This window comes from Gossypium hirsutum, chromosome A08 (genome assembly GCF_007990345.1).
Source record: "Gossypium hirsutum isolate 1008001.06 chromosome A08, Gossypium_hirsutum_v2.1, whole genome shotgun sequence".
Classification (NCBI taxonomy): domain Eukaryota; kingdom Viridiplantae; phylum Streptophyta; class Magnoliopsida; order Malvales; family Malvaceae; genus Gossypium; species Gossypium hirsutum.
This window is the reverse complement of record NC_053431.1, coordinates 72,471,783-72,494,373: the sequence shown is the minus strand read 5'-3', so window position 1 is coordinate 72,494,373 and position 22,591 is coordinate 72,471,783. Positions and strand designations below refer to the sequence as shown.

General features: G+C 33.5%; 1 protein-coding gene and 1 long non-coding RNA gene across 2 annotated transcripts; both read right to left on the bottom strand.

Annotated features, from left to right (window-relative positions):
- Nucleotides 1–4,802: 4,802 nt before the first annotated feature.
- On the bottom strand, nucleotides 4,803–6,503 carry LOC107946219 (uncharacterized). Its single transcript, XM_016880456.2, has one exon. It carries the CDS (start codon nucleotides 6,110–6,112, stop codon nucleotides 5,135–5,137), a length of 978 nt encoding a protein of 325 aa, XP_016735945.1. The 5' UTR covers nucleotides 6,113–6,503; the 3' UTR covers nucleotides 4,803–5,134.
- Nucleotides 6,504–8,511: 2,008 nt separating this feature from the next.
- Nucleotides 8,512–9,153, bottom strand: LOC121204544 (uncharacterized). The gene is made up of 2 exons (XR_005899591.1): nucleotides 8,760–9,153; nucleotides 8,512–8,664 (listed from the first exon to the last, which is right to left on the bottom strand). It is a non-coding gene; the product is annotated as an uncharacterized lncRNA (long non-coding RNA).
- Nucleotides 9,154–22,591: the final 13,438 nt, after the last annotated feature.

The following is a 22,591-nucleotide window of genomic DNA, read 5'->3' as shown; positions in this document are numbered from 1 at the left end:
TCGTTAGAAACAAACGGAATAAGTAATGAAGCCCTGTACAGGAAGATATATAAGTCGTAATGCATGAAGGTCAGAGCAGTCGATCCCTGAAACAGGGGAGACTTTAACTAATAAACTGTACTAATTGGCTTGACCAAAAATTCTAGAAAAAAAATTTTAGATGGATATATGAGTCTAGTTTCAGGTAAAATTTACGAAACTGGTTTTCGAGTTTTGGAACTCAAGATATGATTTTTAAGGTAACAGTGACGCAGTTAGCCAGCTTGTCTGGAAATTTTTTTTTTGGACTGTGAGAATAAATGAAATAAGTCCGTAAATACCTCGTGTTCGACTCCGGCAACGGTCTCGGGTACGGGGTGTTACAACTATTACTTGTGTCCAAACAAGATATAAAGGATAAAATGATGTAATACATGAAAAGTTTATCATAGAAAGGCTATGTCGAATCACGACTTTTTTTAACTTAGGCAGTAATGATGCATTGCTAGATGTCACTCATTGCTTGTAACATTAGAAATGTTCCAGCATTACTACCAATTATAAGAACCTACAAGGTTACACCCTATGGTTAAAGTGAACAGACATCATGGCAATAGAATAGGCATATACTTTCATACATACCATTATGGCAGATTCTTACAATTAGCAGATAAGTATCATCTGGTGTACAGTTTTGCCTAGCAAACAGTATCACCCAGCAGACAACATCGCCTAGAGAACGATATCGCCTTGCGGACAATATTACCTGGCAGATATGATTTGCAATTTCTTTCCAAAATTAATATTTAAGGAAGTTAACACTCTTTTGGAAAGAATATAATTTCAATATCTTCCATGATTTTCTTTGAAAAGTAAAAAGGGGAATTATTTCATTTTTAATATGCATGATATTAATAAAAGGAATGCAATCTTGTATTATGTAAAGGAATAAATAAGAAAAATTCAAAGGGTCTAGTATTCAGATTTTGGATTTTCTTTTAAAGATTTCAAAGAGTTTTTTACTGTTTGTGTTTAATTGGGTGGACTATGAAGTGGTTGATACAGTTTGTTGCGGTTAGGATTGACATGGCTCAAATAATTTGAAAAGGTATACCTTCAGCCCTATTTAAACCCAATCTTGTATTATGGATCCGTGGTTGGTGATCGTCTAAATAATTTTTTCGCTACATCACGAGGCATATTAGCAATCCAATACCCCCTACTTCCATGCAACTTCTTTCACAAATCAAACTCCACAATGCAAGCACATCTACTCCTTTTCCACCATTCAAGGGTTAGCCATCCAACCATCTGAGGTCTTTGCTTCTCATTTTCCATCATCCCTTACTCACTATCTTTTCTCCTATTTCTCTCTTCTTTCACTTCCCACTTGAGAGTTTGAAAGGTTTTAAGAGCATTCAAATTCGGTAATATTTTGAGCTTCTAAGCTTGGTAGTCATAACACGAAGAAAAGAATGAATGAGAAGTAAAGTGAGTGATCTGTCGTAATTCAGTATAGTAGATTAAACTAGTTTTTGCATTTAAAGAGATTAAATAAAAGCATTTTCATTATGTTTTAGTTAAGTATTCCTATTTTTATTTATATTCAATAAAATATGCAAATTGAGTCTTTTATTGACCTTAGGGGCCGAATGAGGCCCAAGGGTGAGCTAATACACTTTGTGAGTGTGCAGGAGACCATTAAAAGGCATATTAAAAGAATATTGGTCACTATGTCGCAACACGGATGACTCGATATCACAACATAATAACCAAAATGGAGAAGACTCAAGTCTACCTTCGATGTCATGGCACAGACTGAGGGTGTTGCGGCATACCCCTAAAGACATCTCAAGAAGGAATATTTTGTCACCTCTGTTGTAACACAGGTCCTAGTATGTCGCGATAATAAATCTGTGACAAAAATTACACACGAAGCAGGGGCATTTTGGTCTGCACAATCAAACTTAAAGCTCAAGGACGTCAGCTAACCTAAGGTTAACGACCACCTAAAAGCTATAAATAGGCTCATTTGGCACATGTTATAGACATGATTCCTTTAGCCTATATTCTCTCTATAAAATTTAATTTACTTTTCTTTCATTCTTAGGTTTTAGATTTCTTTTATTTGTTCTTGTTGATTTCAGGAGATCTGAATTCAAACCCCGTGGATTCATGCTTAATTTCAATTCAATCAGGCTTTTCATTTACTTTAACTTGTCGATTTAAGTAGCATGCTTTCTCTTTATATCGGTTTCATATTGTCTATGAAAGCCATGAGGAACTAATCCCTCTGTAAAGGATTAGTGAGCGGAGGTATGATCTATTAATTATTTTATAAGGTTACCCAATAGATTAGATATTTATGAAAGGAAGAACGTGAAACAAACCCTGGACCTGACAACCCCGAAAAGTCATCAAGGTGGGAATTAACCGAAAATTGGTATTGCTCATTTGTGAACACCTTCACCCTAAGCCAGTCTAGACTATGAGGTTAGAAGATAAGAAGTTTTTGCTGACTTGTTACGTTAGTGGAAGATCGGAAGACCCTGCTAGGGTAGCGACTAGTTGATTGACGAGGAACCCGAAGCAATCGTTGATGGGGATTACCAAAGTGAGCTAGTCACCCATAATCGAGATTTGATTTACTCCACTCTTTTATCTCTTGAATTTTATTTATTTTATGTTATTTTATTTTATTATTCTAAAAACTTTAAAAACCTTTCTTACAAGTATATTACAACTCGACCAGTATACTTGCAAATATCGTCTTGTCATTCTATATTTTATTGCAATATTCACACTTTCAACATTAGTATTTTTGGAGGCGGTCAAGTTGTTGGCACCGTTGTCGAGGAGGCAACGTCACTAGATTGATTCTAATTTCTGCACTTTAAAAGAATAGTTAGGAAATTTGTAGGTTATAGTTACGATTTTCAATTTATTTTGTTAATTAACACATCTAACATTTGCTTTTAGGAATCTTAAACATTGTCAACTAAATAATCAATTAACAAAAAGTCATGGATGACTTTTATTATATGTGGTCCGATGAAGACTTTGATTATGACGAAGATATTTATGAAGGAGTATATGAAGATTGGGAGATCTAGGAGAACCAATAATTACTAATGCTTGAATTAAGTGAACTCCAAAGAAAAACCCCAGTTTTTCCCCAAGATGATAATGACCATGATGATATGCCATCAGAAAGTTATCAAGAGGTGTTAAGCCCGAAATTGAGCAGAGAGGAGAATGTCATCATAGATGCTTATGAATAAGGAGAACTTCCAAATTATTATCCCCATCAGAAGACAAAACAATATTCAGGAAAATCAAACGAAACTTTGGAAAGAGAAGATATGGAGCTAGTGGAGAAAATGGACAATGAATTAAAGAATCAAATAAACATGGAACTCATCGTCTTGAGAGTTTCAAGTAATGCTGATGAAGCTAAATTACAAGAACAATATAATATAAACCCCCCAACAAAGACAATTATAGCTAGGACTGAGTTAATAAAAGAATGTATGTCAATTCAAAAGTTTACAGAACAAAAAGAAGAGAAACCAATAATCCTGAAGGATAAGCCCGAATTGACCACTCTTTTAACATCCCTAGTTCTAAATCAAGCATCCCAGAAGTTTATAGATCCAAGAATTTTCTAGATGTTGAAAATAGTGGGAAAAATATATATTGAAAGAACTTACAATCATATAGCAGGGTTCAATCAAATTCAACAATCAATGTGTATAAGCATCGAGCTTTGGCCGTTACAGAATGTTTGAATATAGGAGTTTCGACTACATTTATTTAAATGTTGAAAAATCTTATTCTAATCAATGTCAAATAGAAGAAGCGTAGTTTTATACAGATTCTAGTTATGCCGTATGATCTGTACACAGATCTCATTTTTTTTACCACTGTATTTCTATAACAAGAATTCGGGTCACATAACTCTAACAATATATTTTATCATCTCCAATTAGTTGTTCATTTTCAGTGAGATTGATTTCTTCGCGTTTCTTAAGAGTTCATACAAGTATACTTTTACACGTTGTCGAGCTTCTAGGTTTTTTTCTTTGGAGTAGCTAATTTAAAATATAGTAAAAATAAACCAAAATTTTAAAATTAATTTCAAAATAAAATTTAAATTTGAAATTAAGGTACATACCTTCATCTTCTGGAACTTGAGTAACATCCTCAACTTCAAGTTCATGTTGAAGCTCAACATCCTCCTCCTCATTAGACTAACATTTAGTGCGATTATCACTCTTCACTTTCCCTTATTTCATATTCAGCGTGTTCAGCATTTTTGCAAAACTTTTCTTTTTCCTAATGAATTGTCCAACACTAATCCCTTTACAAAAATGTTTCCAATGGGTGCGAAGTTAACTCTTTCTTGATCCATTTTTTTGATTGGGCAAGTTATAAATGTCTAGTGTTTATATTCAGACTTACAAAGTGCACTTCATTGGAACATCCCACTGTTTCTCTTGATAATGATTGCTTATATCTAATGCCAATAGAAGCCACGAAATGGTATTGTTACTGGATTTTGAGGACGTTAAAAAAGTGATTGGAAAAATTAATTGGTACGGTATTAATACTCAAAAATTGAATTAAAATGTTTCTAAATAAAGTTTATAATTGATGTACACCTCGGGAATATATTAATTTATGAACTATTATGAATCACATGATATCACTCGGTGAAATTATGAATAAATGTTTATAAAATATTTTATTTAATTATTGAACCGATATGTTCATGTGATTCAGTAACAGTAAATAAATTAATGTAGGAGGAAATACATCAAACATAATCTTTTCATTTAAATAGCTAGCTAACTAACTAGCTATTAATTACACATTTTTTGCCTCATTTTTATGTGCAAAAAAATAATAGTTTTGCTCTATGTGAATAATAAAAACTGGGAAAGAAAAAAACAAAATTTTAAACAACACCAAAATAATAATAAGAAAGTAAATTATGACTGTAAGATTGAATCAGAGAGGAAAGCAAATTATGATGCAACGTAACGTATCCTTGAAAAATGACTCCTCCAAATATTTACACTCTGACATCTTCAGAGACAGCCTCATCATTTGATCTTGCCTCATATTACCAACCATTGAAATCCATAGCTATGTCTCAGGCATCGCACTTGGTAGCAGCGGGACCATCCTCCGCAGGCGGTGGTGGTGACGAGCTTTCATCATCACCTTGACCATTCCCCCGTAAAGGTTGTTGCTCTACTAGTGCGACAGCGGCAGCTAACGAGTCGGCTATCGGTTTAATGACCAAAATGCCCTCGCCGACCGCTGCGAAGGTGAAGGTGATAAGGAACACGGTTACAGCAATTCTATTGTAGGTGGGCTTGTCTGGCCTCCAAAACGCAGACATTCCCATCAGCAGAACTTGCAATGGCAAGCCAACCAGGATGGTTAAAGCAAGGGCAAAGATACGGAGCTTGAGGGCCTTGTTGATTACTTGAGACACAACTTTCCAGCATGATAACAAGAAGGACAAAATAAAAATAACCCCAAAAAGGCCAAATAAAATGGTGCTTAGCAAAGGGTAGTCACAGAAAACCAAGGCATCATTGTGGTGGTCCATGTCGGGGATGAACCAACTCCGATGAAAAGGTTGGGGGAGACGTACCTTGAAACCACCGAGGAAGACAAAGTAAACCTGTAAAAGGAAAAGGGGAAGGCAAGAGGCGAAGACGTAGAAAACGCTGAAGAAACTTTTGTGGGTTGTCTTCTTGACGGAGACATCCAGCAAGAAGAGTAGGATGATTAGGAACCCAGGCTCGAAGAAGCCCAAGGAGAGAACCAGGTGGAATTTGCAGAAATTGGCTTGCTGGGGCAGCGTTAGCCTTGGTAAGAGAGGATACAAATAAAACCTGCGAAAGGAGGGCAGGCGTAGCACTTCGGTGAGGGACCACAAGATGATGAAGATGACAAAAAGGAATCGGACGGTCCAGAGAGAGTTGAAGTTCTGCAAATGACGGGAGCTCCTGGATTTAAAACGGAGGAGTAGTATGAAGCAAATAGAGAAAAGAGACAAAACGAGGAGGGCAGCAATGAAGGCGACGTAGAAGAAATCGATGGCGGAAAAAAATATCATGGCACACAGGTACGTGGCTATAAGATATGGCAGTGGCGGAAATCGTTGGAAGAGGTGTTAACTGTGCGGTGGTGGTGGAGGAGATGGCGGCGGCAGTCATAAAATTTGGAAGAAAGCGAGATAATAACCCAAGGCATAATTGGGCGGTCGGAAGGGGTATTGGGGGAGAGAATAGGGGTTGATTTCTCTCCCCTTTTCCCAACCGGCGGGAAAAGAAGCCGGTGAGCACAACTAGATTAGGACTTTCTTGGGTTTGTCGGATCATAAAATGGTTTGACAATTTTTTTGTGGTGATATGTAATGCCTGCTTTAATTTCGGCTCTTTTCTGGTTTCTAGCTGTTATTTTTAGGACATGCACACAATTTTTCAGGGTTACTTAACCTTACAGAATTTATGTTTATTGTTTTCCCTCGAAAATAAATAAATTAGAAAGCTGTCAGCGGTTTGGACAATTTTATAGGGATTTTCATGGATATATGCTATTGGTTAACGATTGTAACAACAAACAGAATTTCTTCTACTGCTTTATTATTATTATTTATATCATTCTTTGGTTTCATGTTTGATGAGGCACCTCATCTTAGCTGTTCAAAGGTATGCGAGGAATAATTATTATTATTAATGGTATTGAATCTCTTCACCACCGGATCAAATTGATTAATAAGACCAAAAATTAATTAAGATGGTTGGTTGCTTAATTTCTTATTCACCTCACCTTGCTCTTTGAGTTTATCAAACATTTATGTACAATTTAATGCTCATCCAATCTTCTCAAATATCTGCAATCTCCCTATCCTCAAGCCCTCCCGTAAATTAAACTTTACCTCGACATAGATTTTGAAATAAATATAAAAACATAATAATTTATTAATATTTAATATTTAACCAAAAACATCCAAAGTTAAACGCAAAATATTATATATATTATATATTTATAAAAAGTAACCTTTTATCATATTTGAGTTTAAATTTAGTGTTTGCTATCTTGTTTTCTACCTTGGTTGAGTGGGGATGAAAGAGAAGAGTGGGAAAATGGATACAAAATAGATTTTAAGTGTTATTAGTAGGAAAGAAAATTTTAAGGAAAAAATAATTTACTATTATAATAAGTAAAAATCAATCTTTTCAAATTAAAATGATAGTTAGGAAGAAAAAATAAGAGATATTAGAGTTGTGTGACCTAAATCATTGTTAAACAAATAAAATACAGTGATAAAATAAGAAGATCTATATAGGGCTTAAGGCCGGAGGCCCTCACGATACGAACCATGTTGCATAAGTAGAATCCATATAGAATTACACTTCTCTTATTTGACATTGATTAGAATAAAGTTTTTCGATGTAGTCGAAACTCTTCCTGTATCATTCATTTTTCATCATTAGTGAATTTCTCCTCCTCTACTCATAATTTTTTTTCCCATAGTAAAAAATTATGTATTTTTCAAAAAAAAAATTCTCATTTTTCGTAAAGTAATAGATTGAATTTTTTTTTTAATTTTCCATTTTTCTTACCAAGTATACCAAATTTTCTTTCTACTCTTACCAAGTAAAGCTTAAAACTTACCATGCTAAACTTCAATATTTTTATTCATCTTTACTCGTATGGTACTACTCAACTATAAACAAATAGTTAGGGTTGAACCTAATTAACTAAGGATCAATCAAAATCTTTCTATTTCAATAATGTGAGTGAAAGACCTTTTAGTGAAACATGTTGGCATGTATAGAAAGTCTATATATTCAATAAACTTTAGATGATAGAGTTAAAATAAAGACTAATTACCTCTTAAATTGACGATCCAATAAACTATTTATTAACATATAGATAAGAATGATCTGAATCTGACTTCATTAATTTCACCAACAAGATAATAAAGGCCATGAAAAGTACTTCTAAAAGATAACAAGGAACAGAAAAGATACCTCTCTTTCAACATAAAGAAAAGCAACAGCTGAAATGGAATCTATTCTGTAGAATATATATTATATTTATACACATTCTTGAAGCTTCAGATCCCATGTTCGGCCCTCTGTCTTCCACTAAACCCTCAAAAGAATGCAATTTCTGTGTGAATGTTTGCCAACACATCCATGATATATGAAGATGATGCTGCATCTGCAAATCAACTTGCTACCTATCTCGAAACTCCTTTTGGCTTTCCATATAATAATATTGTAGCAACAAGGAAACTTACCAGCTCGTTGTTTTCCTTTTTCTTTTTCTTTTTTCATTTTCCAAAGAGATCCTCTATTATTATTGGCTGATAATGAGAACTTTATTAACCCCTAATTAAGGGTTTCGATTTTGGGACTTGGATCAGTTCCTCAACTCAATATGAGACAGGAAACTGACAGATTAATATTATACCTAAAAAGACATGAAGACAGGTAGGGGAGAGACTCACAAAAACACAAGTAGTCATTATAACTGGAGAGTTGAAAGAACACATACAATCATCTTATAAAAAGAATTATGATGAAAATTAACCCTTGTCTGTTCAGACGAAAACAAGCCCACAGTGTCAAAACTTCTCATCATTACCCCAATCTTCTGCATGTCAATTACAACAACCTTAGCTTCTATGAAACAAAAACCCTTGTAATAAAAAACAAAAAGGCTAGAAGAATAAGTAAATGATTACTCACCACCTGGATTAACACTTAAAATCATGCACTGATGATGAAAGCTAAGAAGATGGAGCAGTAAGTGGAAGCAGTAATTAAGGGGAATGAAGCCTGGTCCAAGAGCACAGATGGAAGTTTAGGGTTAGCAAGAAAAGGTGTCCTTGAACCAGGCAACATTCCCCTCAACAAGAAAAGTTTCCCCATGCTTATCAACAGCAAAATTTTCTTTCTTTATGTCAGTATGTGCACAAACTTTCTTCTCAGTATAACCATTCTTTCGCGGGTTTTGTGCGATACTAATCTATGATGATGAACATAATCATTTGGTTTTTCAAGAGAAAGTAAAAGGCGGTGAAAGTGAGAGAGATGGGGTGGGTTGGGTCAGCTTTTTCTTTGGTACGCTTAAAATATGTATATATTCCTCTATAAACCCTAATTAATATATATGCACAGACAAATGACAGAATCCTGTAAAACATTGCCGTTTGGATTCGGTCATTATTATCTTCTTAATTATTATTGGAGTAGTGGGCTCTTGTTTCACTAAAGTTTAAGCAGTTGAGACTAGACATAAAAATGTCAATAATCTATGAAAAATTGTTTGATTCATATTTATACTCCATAATTTTAGGTTTGATAAATAAATTAGATATAATAAAAATAATAAATTAAATATATAAATAAATGTGACGTTTCTTATATCTTCAAATAATTATTTATAATCTATTTATTTTTAGATATACAATATCGGTAATATCCCTAAATTTATTAGACTATAAAATTAATAATAAATCTAGATTGTGTATGATTAATTTTTTAATAAAGTGAGATAAGGAAAATAAAAGTGATAAAGGAAGGGGTTGAGTGACGTTAGGGAAAGTTGAAATAAAAAGAATGTTGTGATATGTTAATTTGAGCTTGGGATTAAATCATAAAGATATGAAAAGTTTTGGGATTTAAGTATGATTATCCAAAATTTGAAGGGTTCAAGTATTAATACAAAAAAATTTGAAGGACTAAAATTGAAAATAAACCAATTTCTTATTAATGAAATTGGAGTGCAAGGATTGAATTGAATAAGTGAAAAATACAAGGGACTAAATCATAATTTTACCAAAAGTGAGTAGTGATTCAAGGATGGAGTTTTGAACAAAAATAAAGGGTAAAATGGTCCTTACCTAAATTAGATAATTATATGGTGTAACAAATAAGGAAGAATAGTGTTAAACTATGATTGGTTGAATATTTTATTATTTTATAAGATATTTTAATATTTTAATTAACTAAATTAATGAGATATTTTTATAGAAAAATGTAGAATTTTCTTTCATCTTTCACACTTCTCACGTTACTATGTATATATATGAAGGGGAAGTTTTATTTTCTTACATTTTGGTCCCTTAACATGAAAATTCACTATTTCTCTCAATTTTTTTGAAAATTTCCGTAGCCACTCAAAAAAAGAAATGAAGAGGGTCACTAGAGAGTTAGAATATCATTTTTGAAGCAAGAAATAAGAAATTAGAAGGGATGAAAGTAGAAAAGAAAGGAATGGAAGTGAGAAAGAAATAAAAAAAAGGAAGCAAGGAAAAAGGAAGTTATTGTTAAAAAGAGGTAAGTGTTAATTTTAATTTCATTGACATTTCAAAGTAATAAGTTAAGGTTTGTACTAAGTTGAGTGTTTAATATGTGAATTTCATTTAAGTATTGGTGATGGAAAGTATATTATAAATTGTAATCAATAGATAGTGATATAATTGGTATTATGAGAAGTTATGATTAAAACTATATGTTAATGATATGTGAGTTTTAAGAACAAAATTGAATAATAATTCAAGAGTGATGATATACATTATCAAGTGACCTTATAAAACAATTTAATAGTTGATAGGTAAAATAAATGTTAAGTGTTGGTATGAGTGATATAAATCATAATAAGTAAATAAATTCATTAAAATAGTTTTGGATAGTAGCAGTAGTTTAACTTTAAAAATTAACCAAAAATTGTGGAAATCAATTTAGAGATTGCATTAAACATGGAATTAATCTTATTAGGTCTAGTTTTTCATAAAAGAAATGGTGTAAGTAAAGGAATTTTAGATTATGAGATATATGAATTTTTCTTAGACAAGGTCAAAATGACTTCAGGTTTTCCTATTTTGACTTTGAAAAATTATTACAAATTGTAAAAAAATGTTTAAGATATGAAATTTATATGCTTAAAAGATTGATGAGTTTATTTTTAAGGTGATGCGATCTCGTACTCATTGGACGAATCGAGCCGCTTGTGTTCCTGATCGTAAAGTTAAGTAGTATTCGGACTAGTTAGTGAAAAGGCTAAATTTAGACAAGATAGGTTTAACAAGGGGTTGTTTGGTTGATATGGAAAATAGATGAGTTAAGGATGGGTTGAAAAGCTGAAGAACGAACCAATATTAAGAGAATATCGACCCAATTCTTATAATAGCTCTTAGTTGGAAATGAGGTTGATAGATTGAACCGTGACCCACTATCTATATGAGATAGGAACCAATATTAAGAGGTAGGAACCAAAGGAATCAGGTTGACTCTACTAGACTAGCTAGATAAGTCAATTTGAGTCACAAAAGAACATGAAGAGTTGAACAACTCACAAATAGTTTAATATTCATCAAAGGTTCAAAAGTCCTTTCTACATGTTTTAAGCCTAATATTTATAGGCTCACAAAATGGCAGCCGAATAGGCATGATTTACAATAAGATTTAATGAGCTAAATGCCTATTGAATTATCCAACAAAGCCATTGCAGAATTCTAGGTGTTGAAGACACCATCAGCCATGTCTATTTATAATCCCAATTAGCTAGTTCATTTGTCTTTAGTTGTAACATCCTGAAATAGGGCCTAAACAGAATAGTGGTTACGAAACCACGAATCTGAGGTCAAAAAAATTTATTCTGATTAAGTTTTAAGGTTTATTCATTGATTGAATAATTGTGTGAAAATTTCGTGAAGAAATTTTATGTATAAGTGCCTAATTTTATAATTAGGACTAAATTGTAAAATTAGCAAAATGTGTGTCCTAGATAATAAAGGGGATTTAATTGAAATAGGTTCTTAAAGTGGAGGTCCTTATTTATAAATTAGACCATTATATTGAATTTTGGACAAAAATGGGCAAGAATAGGACAAATTTGAAAGAAAAGCCTTTAAGGGCATTTTGGTCATTTAGTAATTAAAAGAATTAAAAAGGGAAAATAAAGCCAAAATTGGTCCATCTTCTTCATGGAGGCCGAATATAGCATGGGGGAAGCCATGGTTAGGGTTTCCAAGCTTTCTAAGCTCAATAGTACGTTCGTTCTAGCCTCGTTTTTAATGTTCTGTACGTTTTTGGAGTCCTAGTAACTTGATTTAGCTTATTCTAGCAATAATTCATGCTAGGGTTCATATTTGGAAAAATACCCATAGTTTAAATGTGTTTATTTTGATGTTTTATGGTAGAATATGAAGCTTGAAATTATATTAAACAACTTTTGCTAAGTGATTTTAAATGAAAACGCGTAAAACGACATAATCGGTAAAAATACCTAATGTTCATAGTACATGATAGAGTGGGAATTTGATGTTTCCATAGAAGGAAAAAATGTTCAGGGTGTCATAAAACATAATAAAAATGGATAAATTTTAATTTCTCAGCCTAGGGGTAAAATCGTAATTCTGCAAAGGTTTAGGGGAAAATTGTAATTTTGAAAAATTTTGAGTTAGGGAATGTTTTGAATAGTAAATTAATTAAATAAGTGAAATATGATGTTTTAGATCCCGAAAAAAAGTGAGATTTGGACCTAGAACGGGAGAAAAACTGAAAATCGGGAAAGTTGGTAAAATGATCGTTTTGATATCGAGGTAAGTTCATATTTTTAATAAGCATTTAATTATGCATATTTGAATGATAAATTGATATTTTGGCCATAAATACTTTAGTATTGAGCTTCAATTATAATGATTAATGTTCGATAATAATTCGATATTGGAAAGAGAACTTGTATAATTTATATGTAAGACCATATTTTGTATTATGGCTTTGTATGATAACAAGAAAGTATTGACTAGCATAGTTTGATGAGAATAAGTTAAGTTTATGATATGATAAGATTGAGAATGTAAGTATGTAAGTTGAGTAGCATTTTATTATTATGCAATTATTGTTATTAGTATTGTCATTATTGAGTTATGCGACTAACCTTGAGAATTTGAGCAAGTATGTTTCAGCTATGACTTGACAAGGCACTGATATCTCAAAGTCTATGGTTGTACCATGGCAATTAAGGAAGAATTGACGGAAAAGTCCATGTTCATAACATGGCATTTAAGGAGGAATTGACGGTTAAGGATACCGTGCAAGACCATGTCAAGACATGGCATTGGTAAGGCAAGGATCCCGTGTAAGACCATGTCAAGGCATGGCATCGAAATTGATTAAGGACTCTATGTAAGACCATTCAAGACATGGCATTGGTAAGTCAAGGATCCTGTGTAAGACCATGTCAAGACATGCATCGACATTGATTAAGGACTCCATGTAAGACCACATCAAGATGTGGTATTGGCACTAAGACAAGGATACCATGTAAGACCATGTTTGGAACATGGCATTTGGTAAGACAAAGATACCATGTAAGACCATGTTTGGAACATGGCATTTGGTAAGACAATGATACCATGTAAGACCATGTTTGGAACATGGCATTTGGTAAGATAAGGATATCATGTAAGACCATGCCAAGGCATGGCATTGATAAGTTCTATAAAATAAAGATATCATGTAAGACCATGCCAAGGCATGACATTGAGAAGTTCTATAAGGCAAGGAAATCATGTAAAACCATGTCAAGACATGGCATTGATAAGTTACTATAAGGCAAAGGTCCCATGTAATACCATGCCAAGGCATGGCATTGGTGAGTTCATAAGGCAAGGATACCACGTAAGACCATGTCAAGACATGACAATGGTAAGTTCAAAAAGGAAAAGATTCTCGAGTAATCAAAAGAGTAAGTCAAAGAAACGACAAGGTGAGAACATGAAGAAAGAGTACAGGTATGCATTGAAGGCTTATTTAATATTGAGATTGTAAGTAATTGAGATTATCAAGTAGTAAGTAAGTGATGAGTTGTCAGTTATGCTTGTGACACTTTATGACATGATTGGCAATATGCCTATATTATGAAAGAGTACTCATGTGTTAAGTGAGATGTTGCAGGTATGTAAGCAAGCTATTAAGTAAGGTGCCTTTTGTATTTTGAGCCTTTGGTAAGGTTACCGATGAGTAAGATGGGAAAGTAAGAACTAAAAATTATTTAAGCAAATTATGACAGCATAGTAGTAAGCTAAATTGATTGCTAATGCTTATTATTTTACATGTGAACTTACTAAGCTTTATAAGCTTACTTCTTTCACTTTACCATGTTTCAGAGTACTTAAAGCAAGCTCAGATTGGAGGTCGTCGGAGATCACTTCACACTATCGACTATCAAGTTACCAAATGGGTATCTTCGTTTACAAACGTTCTAGTTTATGGCATGTATAGGGACTTAGCCATTTTGTGTGTATGTGCTTATGATATGGCTAAAGAATGGTACGTAAATATTTGATAATGATTAGCTATTGAAATGGCTAATGAAGAACATGTTTGAAGTTGTCATCAACCGATCTAGCTATTTCTATCATTATTTTGAGCTAGGATTCATGTTTGAAATTTGACCCATTTGTGACATGGTTGTATTTTGATGTTTAATGGAGGGCTATGAATGTTTGATGTGTGATAAACATCTTTTACTAAGTGATTTTTAGTGAAAACACCTAAAAAGGACTTGTTTGTAAAAGGTGTAAAAATAAGTAGTAGAAATGTGAAATAAAGAAAAATGTGGGCTGATATGAGTTAGAATATAAATCAGCTAGGCTTGGGTAACTAAGAAATTTCATGCATTTCATTTTACGAACCTAGGGACTAAAGTGTAAATAAGTAAAAAGTTAGGGGTAAAAAGGTAAATAAGTAAAGTGTAACAAGTTGAATTTGACATTATAGATTAAGAAAAATGTGATCGGGTCCTGATCAGGGGAAAAACAAGGTTTACAAGGATTAGGCTCGTTCCTATCATTTTGTACCAAGGTAAGTTCATTTGCAAATAATGCAACAGGTACCATATTTTGAATGCTTTAATATTGCAAGTATGGTAAGTTCATATGAGATGTTCTATCACATTTCTATTGCTTTGATATCAAATGAATTTTAATGCTTTACTACTATTATGATTATGCTTGATTATTCCATGAGTATTTGACTGGTACTATGAGCATTGAAATCGACGTTACGAGTAAGTTTGACAAAAATGTGGTATCAAAGAATCTCATTTGAACCTTAGGAATAGTTTTGGATACACGTGACATGTCACTAGGAACTATGTGATCTGAACTTATTGAGTTGTGGTCTGAGTTCATGATATATGTGGCATCTGAACTTATTGAGTTATGGTCTAAGTTCATCATGTATGTGACAAATGTTTTGGCATCCAGGTACTGGTCTCGTATGTCCTACCAATGGCTGGGTAGTCTGGCATGTGTTGTGGATACCTAACAACCTATGAGAGCAGACCCATGAGTAGCTCGAAAGTGAGCAACATGTGATATGTGCTATGAGGTAGCATTAGCTACATATGAGGCACTTAGGAATGAGATTCCGATGTATCAGATAGTATTCCGAGTGTTCAACAGGTAGTTCTAAAAGAAGTTCAATGAGTAATCTTGATGAATACGTCAAAGACGAGAAAGGAAGTTATTATGTGCAAGTGGCATAGGTATGTACATCAAACTCATGAGAATGGCATAAGATATGATGAACTTGTGGTAAGAATATATATATATATATAAAGAATGAGTTAAGAAATGTGATAAAAAATGCAAGATTATGTTCATTATTATAAAAGTATGATTAATACTTGTTAAGTTGCATTTTATTTGCATGTGAACTTACTAAGCTTTAATGCTTACCCCATTCCTTTCCTTTTCTTATAGCATCGCTAAGCTAGCTTGGGAACCGGAAGACGTCAGAGACTCGATCACACTATCAATTGAATATTTGGGTATAGCTAGTCTTATCATTTTGAGTATGGCATGTATAGGGACTTGGTCTTTTTGTTATATGCCATATTGATTAGCCAAATGAGTTGGCTCATGAAAGTATTATGATTATTTTTTATATGGCCATGAGAGGTGGCTCATTTTGACTATTTGGGTTGTAACCCTAATTATTGGTACATGCATGCAAATGTGCTTATTCTTTAATGTGGTTATGGTGAATTATGGTTAATGGGAGTGATGGATGACATGTATGTTTGGTGTATGTAATATGATTAATGTGTATGCCAATAAAAGTGATGCAAGTGGGTAACTTGAAAGTAGGTTAATAAAGATGATAAACATATATGAAATTGGTACGGAATGCTATATGAAAGCATGATAGTTGAATAGGTGATATGTTGACATTACCAAGTCATTTTTTAACCATGAATGTGAATGCTTGAGTAATCAAATGTGCCATGAGGTGAGTGTAAGTATTTGAGTGTTTAACGGTGGCAAATGGCTTGGAAAATAGCATAGAAATTGTCCACATGGTTAGACACATGGGCATGTGTCTTGGCCGTGTGTGACACACGGTCTGCCCTATAGGCATGTGATCCGGCCGTGTGTCCCCTGCACCCTGCACCCTAATTATGCAAAACAGAATGCCCAGTAGTAAACACACAGGCAGAGACACGGCTATATGTCTCATCCGTGTGAAGGACGCGGCCTTAGGACATGGGTGTGTGCCCAGGCCATGTGAAGTCTGTACTTAATTTTTGGAATTTAATTCACCACACGGCCCAAGCACACGGGCGTCTAACTTGGCCGTGTGACCTTATTTGATTCATGATGTCATAGTCAGAGAGTTACACGGGCTGAGGACACGGGCGTGTCCCAAGCCACACAGGCGTGTGAGACAACACGGCCTACCCACACAGGCGTGTGACTCTTCAAAGTATGAAAATTTTCTAAGTTATCCTAAAGTTTTCTAAAGTTCTTGGTTTACTCCAGAACCACCTTCGATGTATGTTTGGGGCCTCGTAGGCCCATATAAGGGACAATTTGCATATGTATGAATGAAATTGATTTGAACGAAAATTTTATGGCCCGGTTTTGTATGTGTGCTTGTGTTAAAGCACGGTAACGCCTTGAACCCTGTCCCGACTTTGGATATAGGTAAGGGGTGTTACAAAAGATGTCCTAAACTATGACATAATTAAAAACCCTTATTAAAGATGTTCAGATTATGACATAATTAAGCTCATATTAATGATGTTGAAATTATGACATAATTAAAAACTTAAACTAATTTAACTAAATAACTAAAACCGAATTTAATTCTTTATTCCAACAAATAAATTCACAAGCTGAAGAAAGCTAAAGTTGAGCCTGAAAAAAGTTGCGTGGCACTCATGGAGTGTATGTCCATGATTGATTAATTAACCTGGCAACGACTCACCCCAAATTTGATCAATAAGGCCCGCAACAGCTTCCTCGAACAGCTTAGTCGAGCACGAGTAATCAACCCCGTTGGTAGCTCCATCGATTCTTCGGAAGCCTTAGTTAGGTCTTGGACCATGATCGCATCATAAGGGAAACAAACGGAAATATTATATGAATATCATATAGAAAGATAATTTATTTTTAGTGAAGAAGGTCAAAGTTGCCTAGCAACAGAATAAGGGAAAGTTAAAAAAAATACTGTATTAATTGGATTAAGTGGAAATTTTGAAATTTTCATGGTAAATGGTTCATTGAGTCCAGTTTCAAAAGCAACAAGCAAATCCAAATTGTGAATTCTGTAGGCCAATATATAAAGAATTTAGTGACTACTACTCAAGTAGACAACCTTGTTAAGAGTATATTTGTAATTAGTAAAATCATAATTATTGTTGCATATAGACATGCTATACTAAAAGTCATAAATTCTCATATGAGTACATGCACTTATAGGATGTGGAATGGAGAGGAGGAGGAAGAAAAAAATAGAAGAGTTGTAATATTAAGAAGTTGTTATAAGTGACGAAATTGCTAATATATAAGAGAAATTTAAATGAATTGTTGAGACATTAAGTGAATAATTGTTATATGATGTATTAATAAGCTTATTTGTAAAACTTTAATAGTTGTGTTAATTTTATAAATTTGATTGAGAATCATATGGTGTTGAAACTATAAATAGATACATGCGAATGATATGTTGAGTGAAATTGGTTGAATTGTGATATATAAACTTGATTGTAGGTGTTGAGAAATGATAGAATTGAAGTTAATTGGACACAGAATTGATGTCACCATGAAAAGTTCACCATATCGCAACGAGTTCAAGTCAGTGGGTGACGTCACAACGAGGAACCCCCAACATTTGCGACGCCAGCTCGTGGTTTTAAAAACTTTGTAATTCAGTCCCTATTCAATTATAAATTTTTACGAGAGCTATCGGAAGCTCAGATTGAATTTAGATAATTTTTTAAATTGTATTGTACACATTAATTGATCTTACTAGTTTGATTAAAATGAAAAAATGGATTGAATTTAACAGTAGTTGCTTCGACAACGAATGTAACACATTCGTACTGTGACTTGACGATCGGGTCAGGTATGAGGGTATTAAAATATCATTTATTTCTTAATTAAAATTTTAATTATTATTGTTGTAGTTAATAACTAACCAAGACATTTAATTGGGTTAAATGAAATTTAGTGAATAAAAGTAAAATTATTAAATTATTTATATATTGTCGAAACCATTTTTGAAATCAACTTTTTATTAAAAAAAACGAAAATTGGAGTCGCCACCAATCCTTTTTTATGAGGTGTGATCGTATCACCTCATAAGTTGATCGTTTTTAATAAATGACTTGATTTACTAAAACAACGGTTTTGGTCTACAAAATTCAGGAAATGGGTTCGGGAGTCGGTTATGTACGAGGAAGGATTAGCACCATTGTAACACCCAAAATTGGTACCTAATTGATTAATTAATGTCTTAATGTCGAAAGTTGAAAACTTGCAAAGAATTTAAAATAGGATCCCTCTTTATATTAATGTATATATTTTTTAGTAAAAATCGCTTGAATAAATTGAAATGTATGTTAAAGGCCCTCTTATCTCGAGGTAACCTAATGTCACATCCCGTAAGTAAGGATACGACACCTTGAAATCTCGAAAAATAAGCTCGCTTTTTATTATTTAATTAAATCTCATGTATTTTGATTTTTAAAGGATATTCGGTCATTTAGGTTCAACGAGAAAATCAAAACCCCATAAGTTAGGGTACGACTTCTCCAAATACGAAACATTGCCTATTTTTAAATTTTCATTTTTTGAAAAATGACAAGTGTAATATTTAAAACAATGAGTATTTTTCTTATTTAGGGTATAGTATGAAAACAACTAATTATGTCTAAACATAATGCATGATGTAGTGATGATAAATCAATATAAAATGACTATATAGATAGAATATTGAAATAATAAAATATAAGTAAATAATGGTATACTTTAATAATAGTATCATAATCTAAATAAATAGATAAAGTAACGTAAAACAAAATAAATGAAAAATACATGATTGAAAAGACACTACTTAAAAATACCAAAAATAATAAAAGGAATAATAAAATAACACATAAAAGAAATAAAATAAAATAAAATAAAATAAAATGGGATGACAATATAATAACATTTACAAATATAAACAACATGAGTTTTAGAATGAAAATAAAAAAGCAAGACGATAATAATAGATAGATAAATAACAAATAACAATAAGATCTAAAAAATCCATGAAAAGGTTGAAATTAAATAAAGGACTTAATTGAAATTAAAATGAAGTTAAAGGGATAAACTATAAATAATAAAATAATTAAAATAGAATCGAGGATTTAAATGAAACGTACAAAAAGGAATGGGGATTAATTGGGAAAATATCCCAAACCCTGCTGAACGCACCATTTCCTTTAGCAAGTCAAGGGACCAAATTAAAAATTAAATAAAATTGATTGACCAAATTTAGAAGAAAAAAGATATTAGGGTCAAAATAAAATTCACGCAAAGGGACAAGGACCAATTAGGCAATAATCCCCTTGTCCGTTAAAACGTATCGTTCCCTTACTACTAAATAGTCAAAGGACGAAAAAAAATAACAAAATCAAATAGGTAAATTTAAAAAAGAAAAAAAGCTAAAATAAGGACCAGATTAAAAAAGAGTCTAAAAGTAGAAGGACTGAAATTTAGTCCAAAAACACGCGTATCCTAAGGCCTTGGGTAGGGTCGGACACGAGTCGCGTCAAAACGATACCATTTTAGGGGTTTTCCTTTTTAAAACTGTCCAAGGACCAAATTGAAACAAAATAAAAATGCATGGCAAAATTTTAAAAATAAAAAAGGATAAGACTTGATCAAACTAAACCTCGAAAGAGGAAGGACCTATCGCGCAAATAGACTATTAGTTAAAAACACGCGGATCCTCTAGGCGGATCGGGTCAGATTTTGGGTTTTAAGCAAAATGATATCGTTTTGGCAACTAATGCTTAAGTCCAAAATGATGCCATATAGACCCCTATACAAAGAGCAAAAATCAGAAAAAAAAAACATTTCTACCCTCATTTTCTAAAAAATATTTTCTTTCTCTTGTTTTTTTTCTCAAAAGGCATTTGGCCGACCTTGGCTCCGACAAGTTCGCCACTGTAACGGCCACAGGTTGCCGGTGACGGGATCCACCATCCCCGGTGGCCGAAAAACCCCAAAAACATCCCCTTTTGTATTTTTTCGCGTAGAATCCCTTTTTGGACTTGAAATCGCCAAAAAATAAAGCCAAAATAATAATAATAATAATAAAACGACAAAAACCCTGCGACTCCTGCCATCCTCCATCGCAGCCTTTGGCCGAATCTCAAGGATCCGACGGCCTCGCGAACCGACGGTGGCTCCAACGATGAAACAATAGGTGAAAAAGTTTCCTTTTTAATGTTTTTATTAATGTTTTTATTTATTTATTTCGAAAAAAATAAAAATGAAGATGCATCACCTTTCAATATTGAATCGATTTCAAAAGCTTTGTTTTTGTGTATATATTTCTCCGTGTTTTAAAATATTACATCGATTAGGGCTTTTATAGCCGATTTTACAGTATTTTTTCTGTTCTTTTGCGTGTTCTTTCTGTTGATGTTTCTCTACCATTGTCTTGCTATTTCTGTGTTCTTTGTAGGTTTGGCAAGGTCAACGGAGGTGGGTTTTGCCATTTTGGTGCAAAGCGGCCAAAGTGCCAGGCCTCGGGCAGCATGCGTGTTGCGGAGGCACGAGGAGGGTAGTGCAGCTGGCTTTAGGGCTTTTTTTTAGCTTTAACTGAAAATGTTTAGGTTACGGGCATATAATTGGTTCTTAGGGTTTTTATTGATTTGAGCTACTTGGGCATGATATATTTTTTTTGTTAATGGACTGTTATTATTTTTTTCTTGGTTTGTTTTTTGGTTAGGCAAGGCTCGGGAAAAATGGCCTGCTACATATATGATATATTGAAGTGTATAAGTTATGTTGGGTATGCCTCAGATTTCAGTCAAATTTGAGAGATAACTCCCAGTTAAACTCTATTTATTTGTTTCAATTAGATTTTGATTAGTCTAGATTATTTTATTATTATTTGACCTACGAATTTTGCTTATAAATAGGCTCTTTTACAACATTAGAAAATACGCCCATTAAAAGAGTAGAACTCATAAAACTTTGGAGAATTTTGTGTTTCCGTTTTAAGGGTTCTCTGTTTTTGGGTTTCGAGGTTTAGTTTTTATCTTCATCTTTTGTACTTTTCGTTCTTTTTCCCTTATAGTCAAATTATCTTTTCCTGTGTGTTTTTTATCCTCTTTAGAGGGGTTTTTCCATATTAAATTTGTGTGTTTAATTTCTCAATTTCTTCCACCATTTTTTACTTGTTCGTTGCTTAATCGGGTCAATCTTCAACAAGTAGTATCATAGCTAGTTCAATTTTCGTAGATCAATCTGTTCAAAGATGGTAGCAACAAGGTTTGACATTGAGAAGTTCAATGGTGTCACAAATTTCAGTATGTGACAAGTTCGGATGATGACAATTCTAGTTTAGATCGGCCTAAAAATGGTCGTTAACAGGAAAAAGCTTGATAATCTAGATCAGATAGAATAGGAAGAGCTTGATGGAAAGTGTAACACCCCTTACTCGTACTCGAGACCAGGACTAGGTACAAGGCATTATTGAAAAATACGGGTTATCAAATTTCATTCCAATTTAAAACCAATCAAACAAAATCATTTTATCTCTATTAATGGACCTACGAGGCCCAAAACATACATTAAAGCAAACCGGGACTAAATCGAGAACTATAGAGAGTTTTAGTAAAATTCATAGGGTTATGCCTCACACGCCCGTGTCGAGGCAAAGCACACGCCTGTCCGATTAGGGACACGCCCGTGTCCCTCACCCGTGTTGAATTATCTGGATTTATTTTTCATTTCGAACCTATAGGGGTTTTCACACGGCCAAGCACACGTCCGTGTCCCTCACACATCCTAGACACGCCCGTGGCGTCACCCGTGTCCAAAACCCTAGACATTCTGTTTATGACGTCATCACTCATTTTGAGGTACACGGCCGAGGCACACGCCCGTGTGCTAGGCCGTGTCCTCTACACGATTGAGACACGTGGCATGTCTCTGCTCGTGTGTTTACTACCATGCAAACTGACCTAAAATTTTAGGTGCATGGGACACACGGCCAAGCAA

Bases quoted from the DNA above. Each gene is read 5' to 3' on its own strand.
- LOC107946219 (XM_016880456.2), bottom strand. From the start codon at position 6,112: ATGATATTTTTTTCCGCCATCGATTTCTTCTACGTCGCCTTCATTGCT.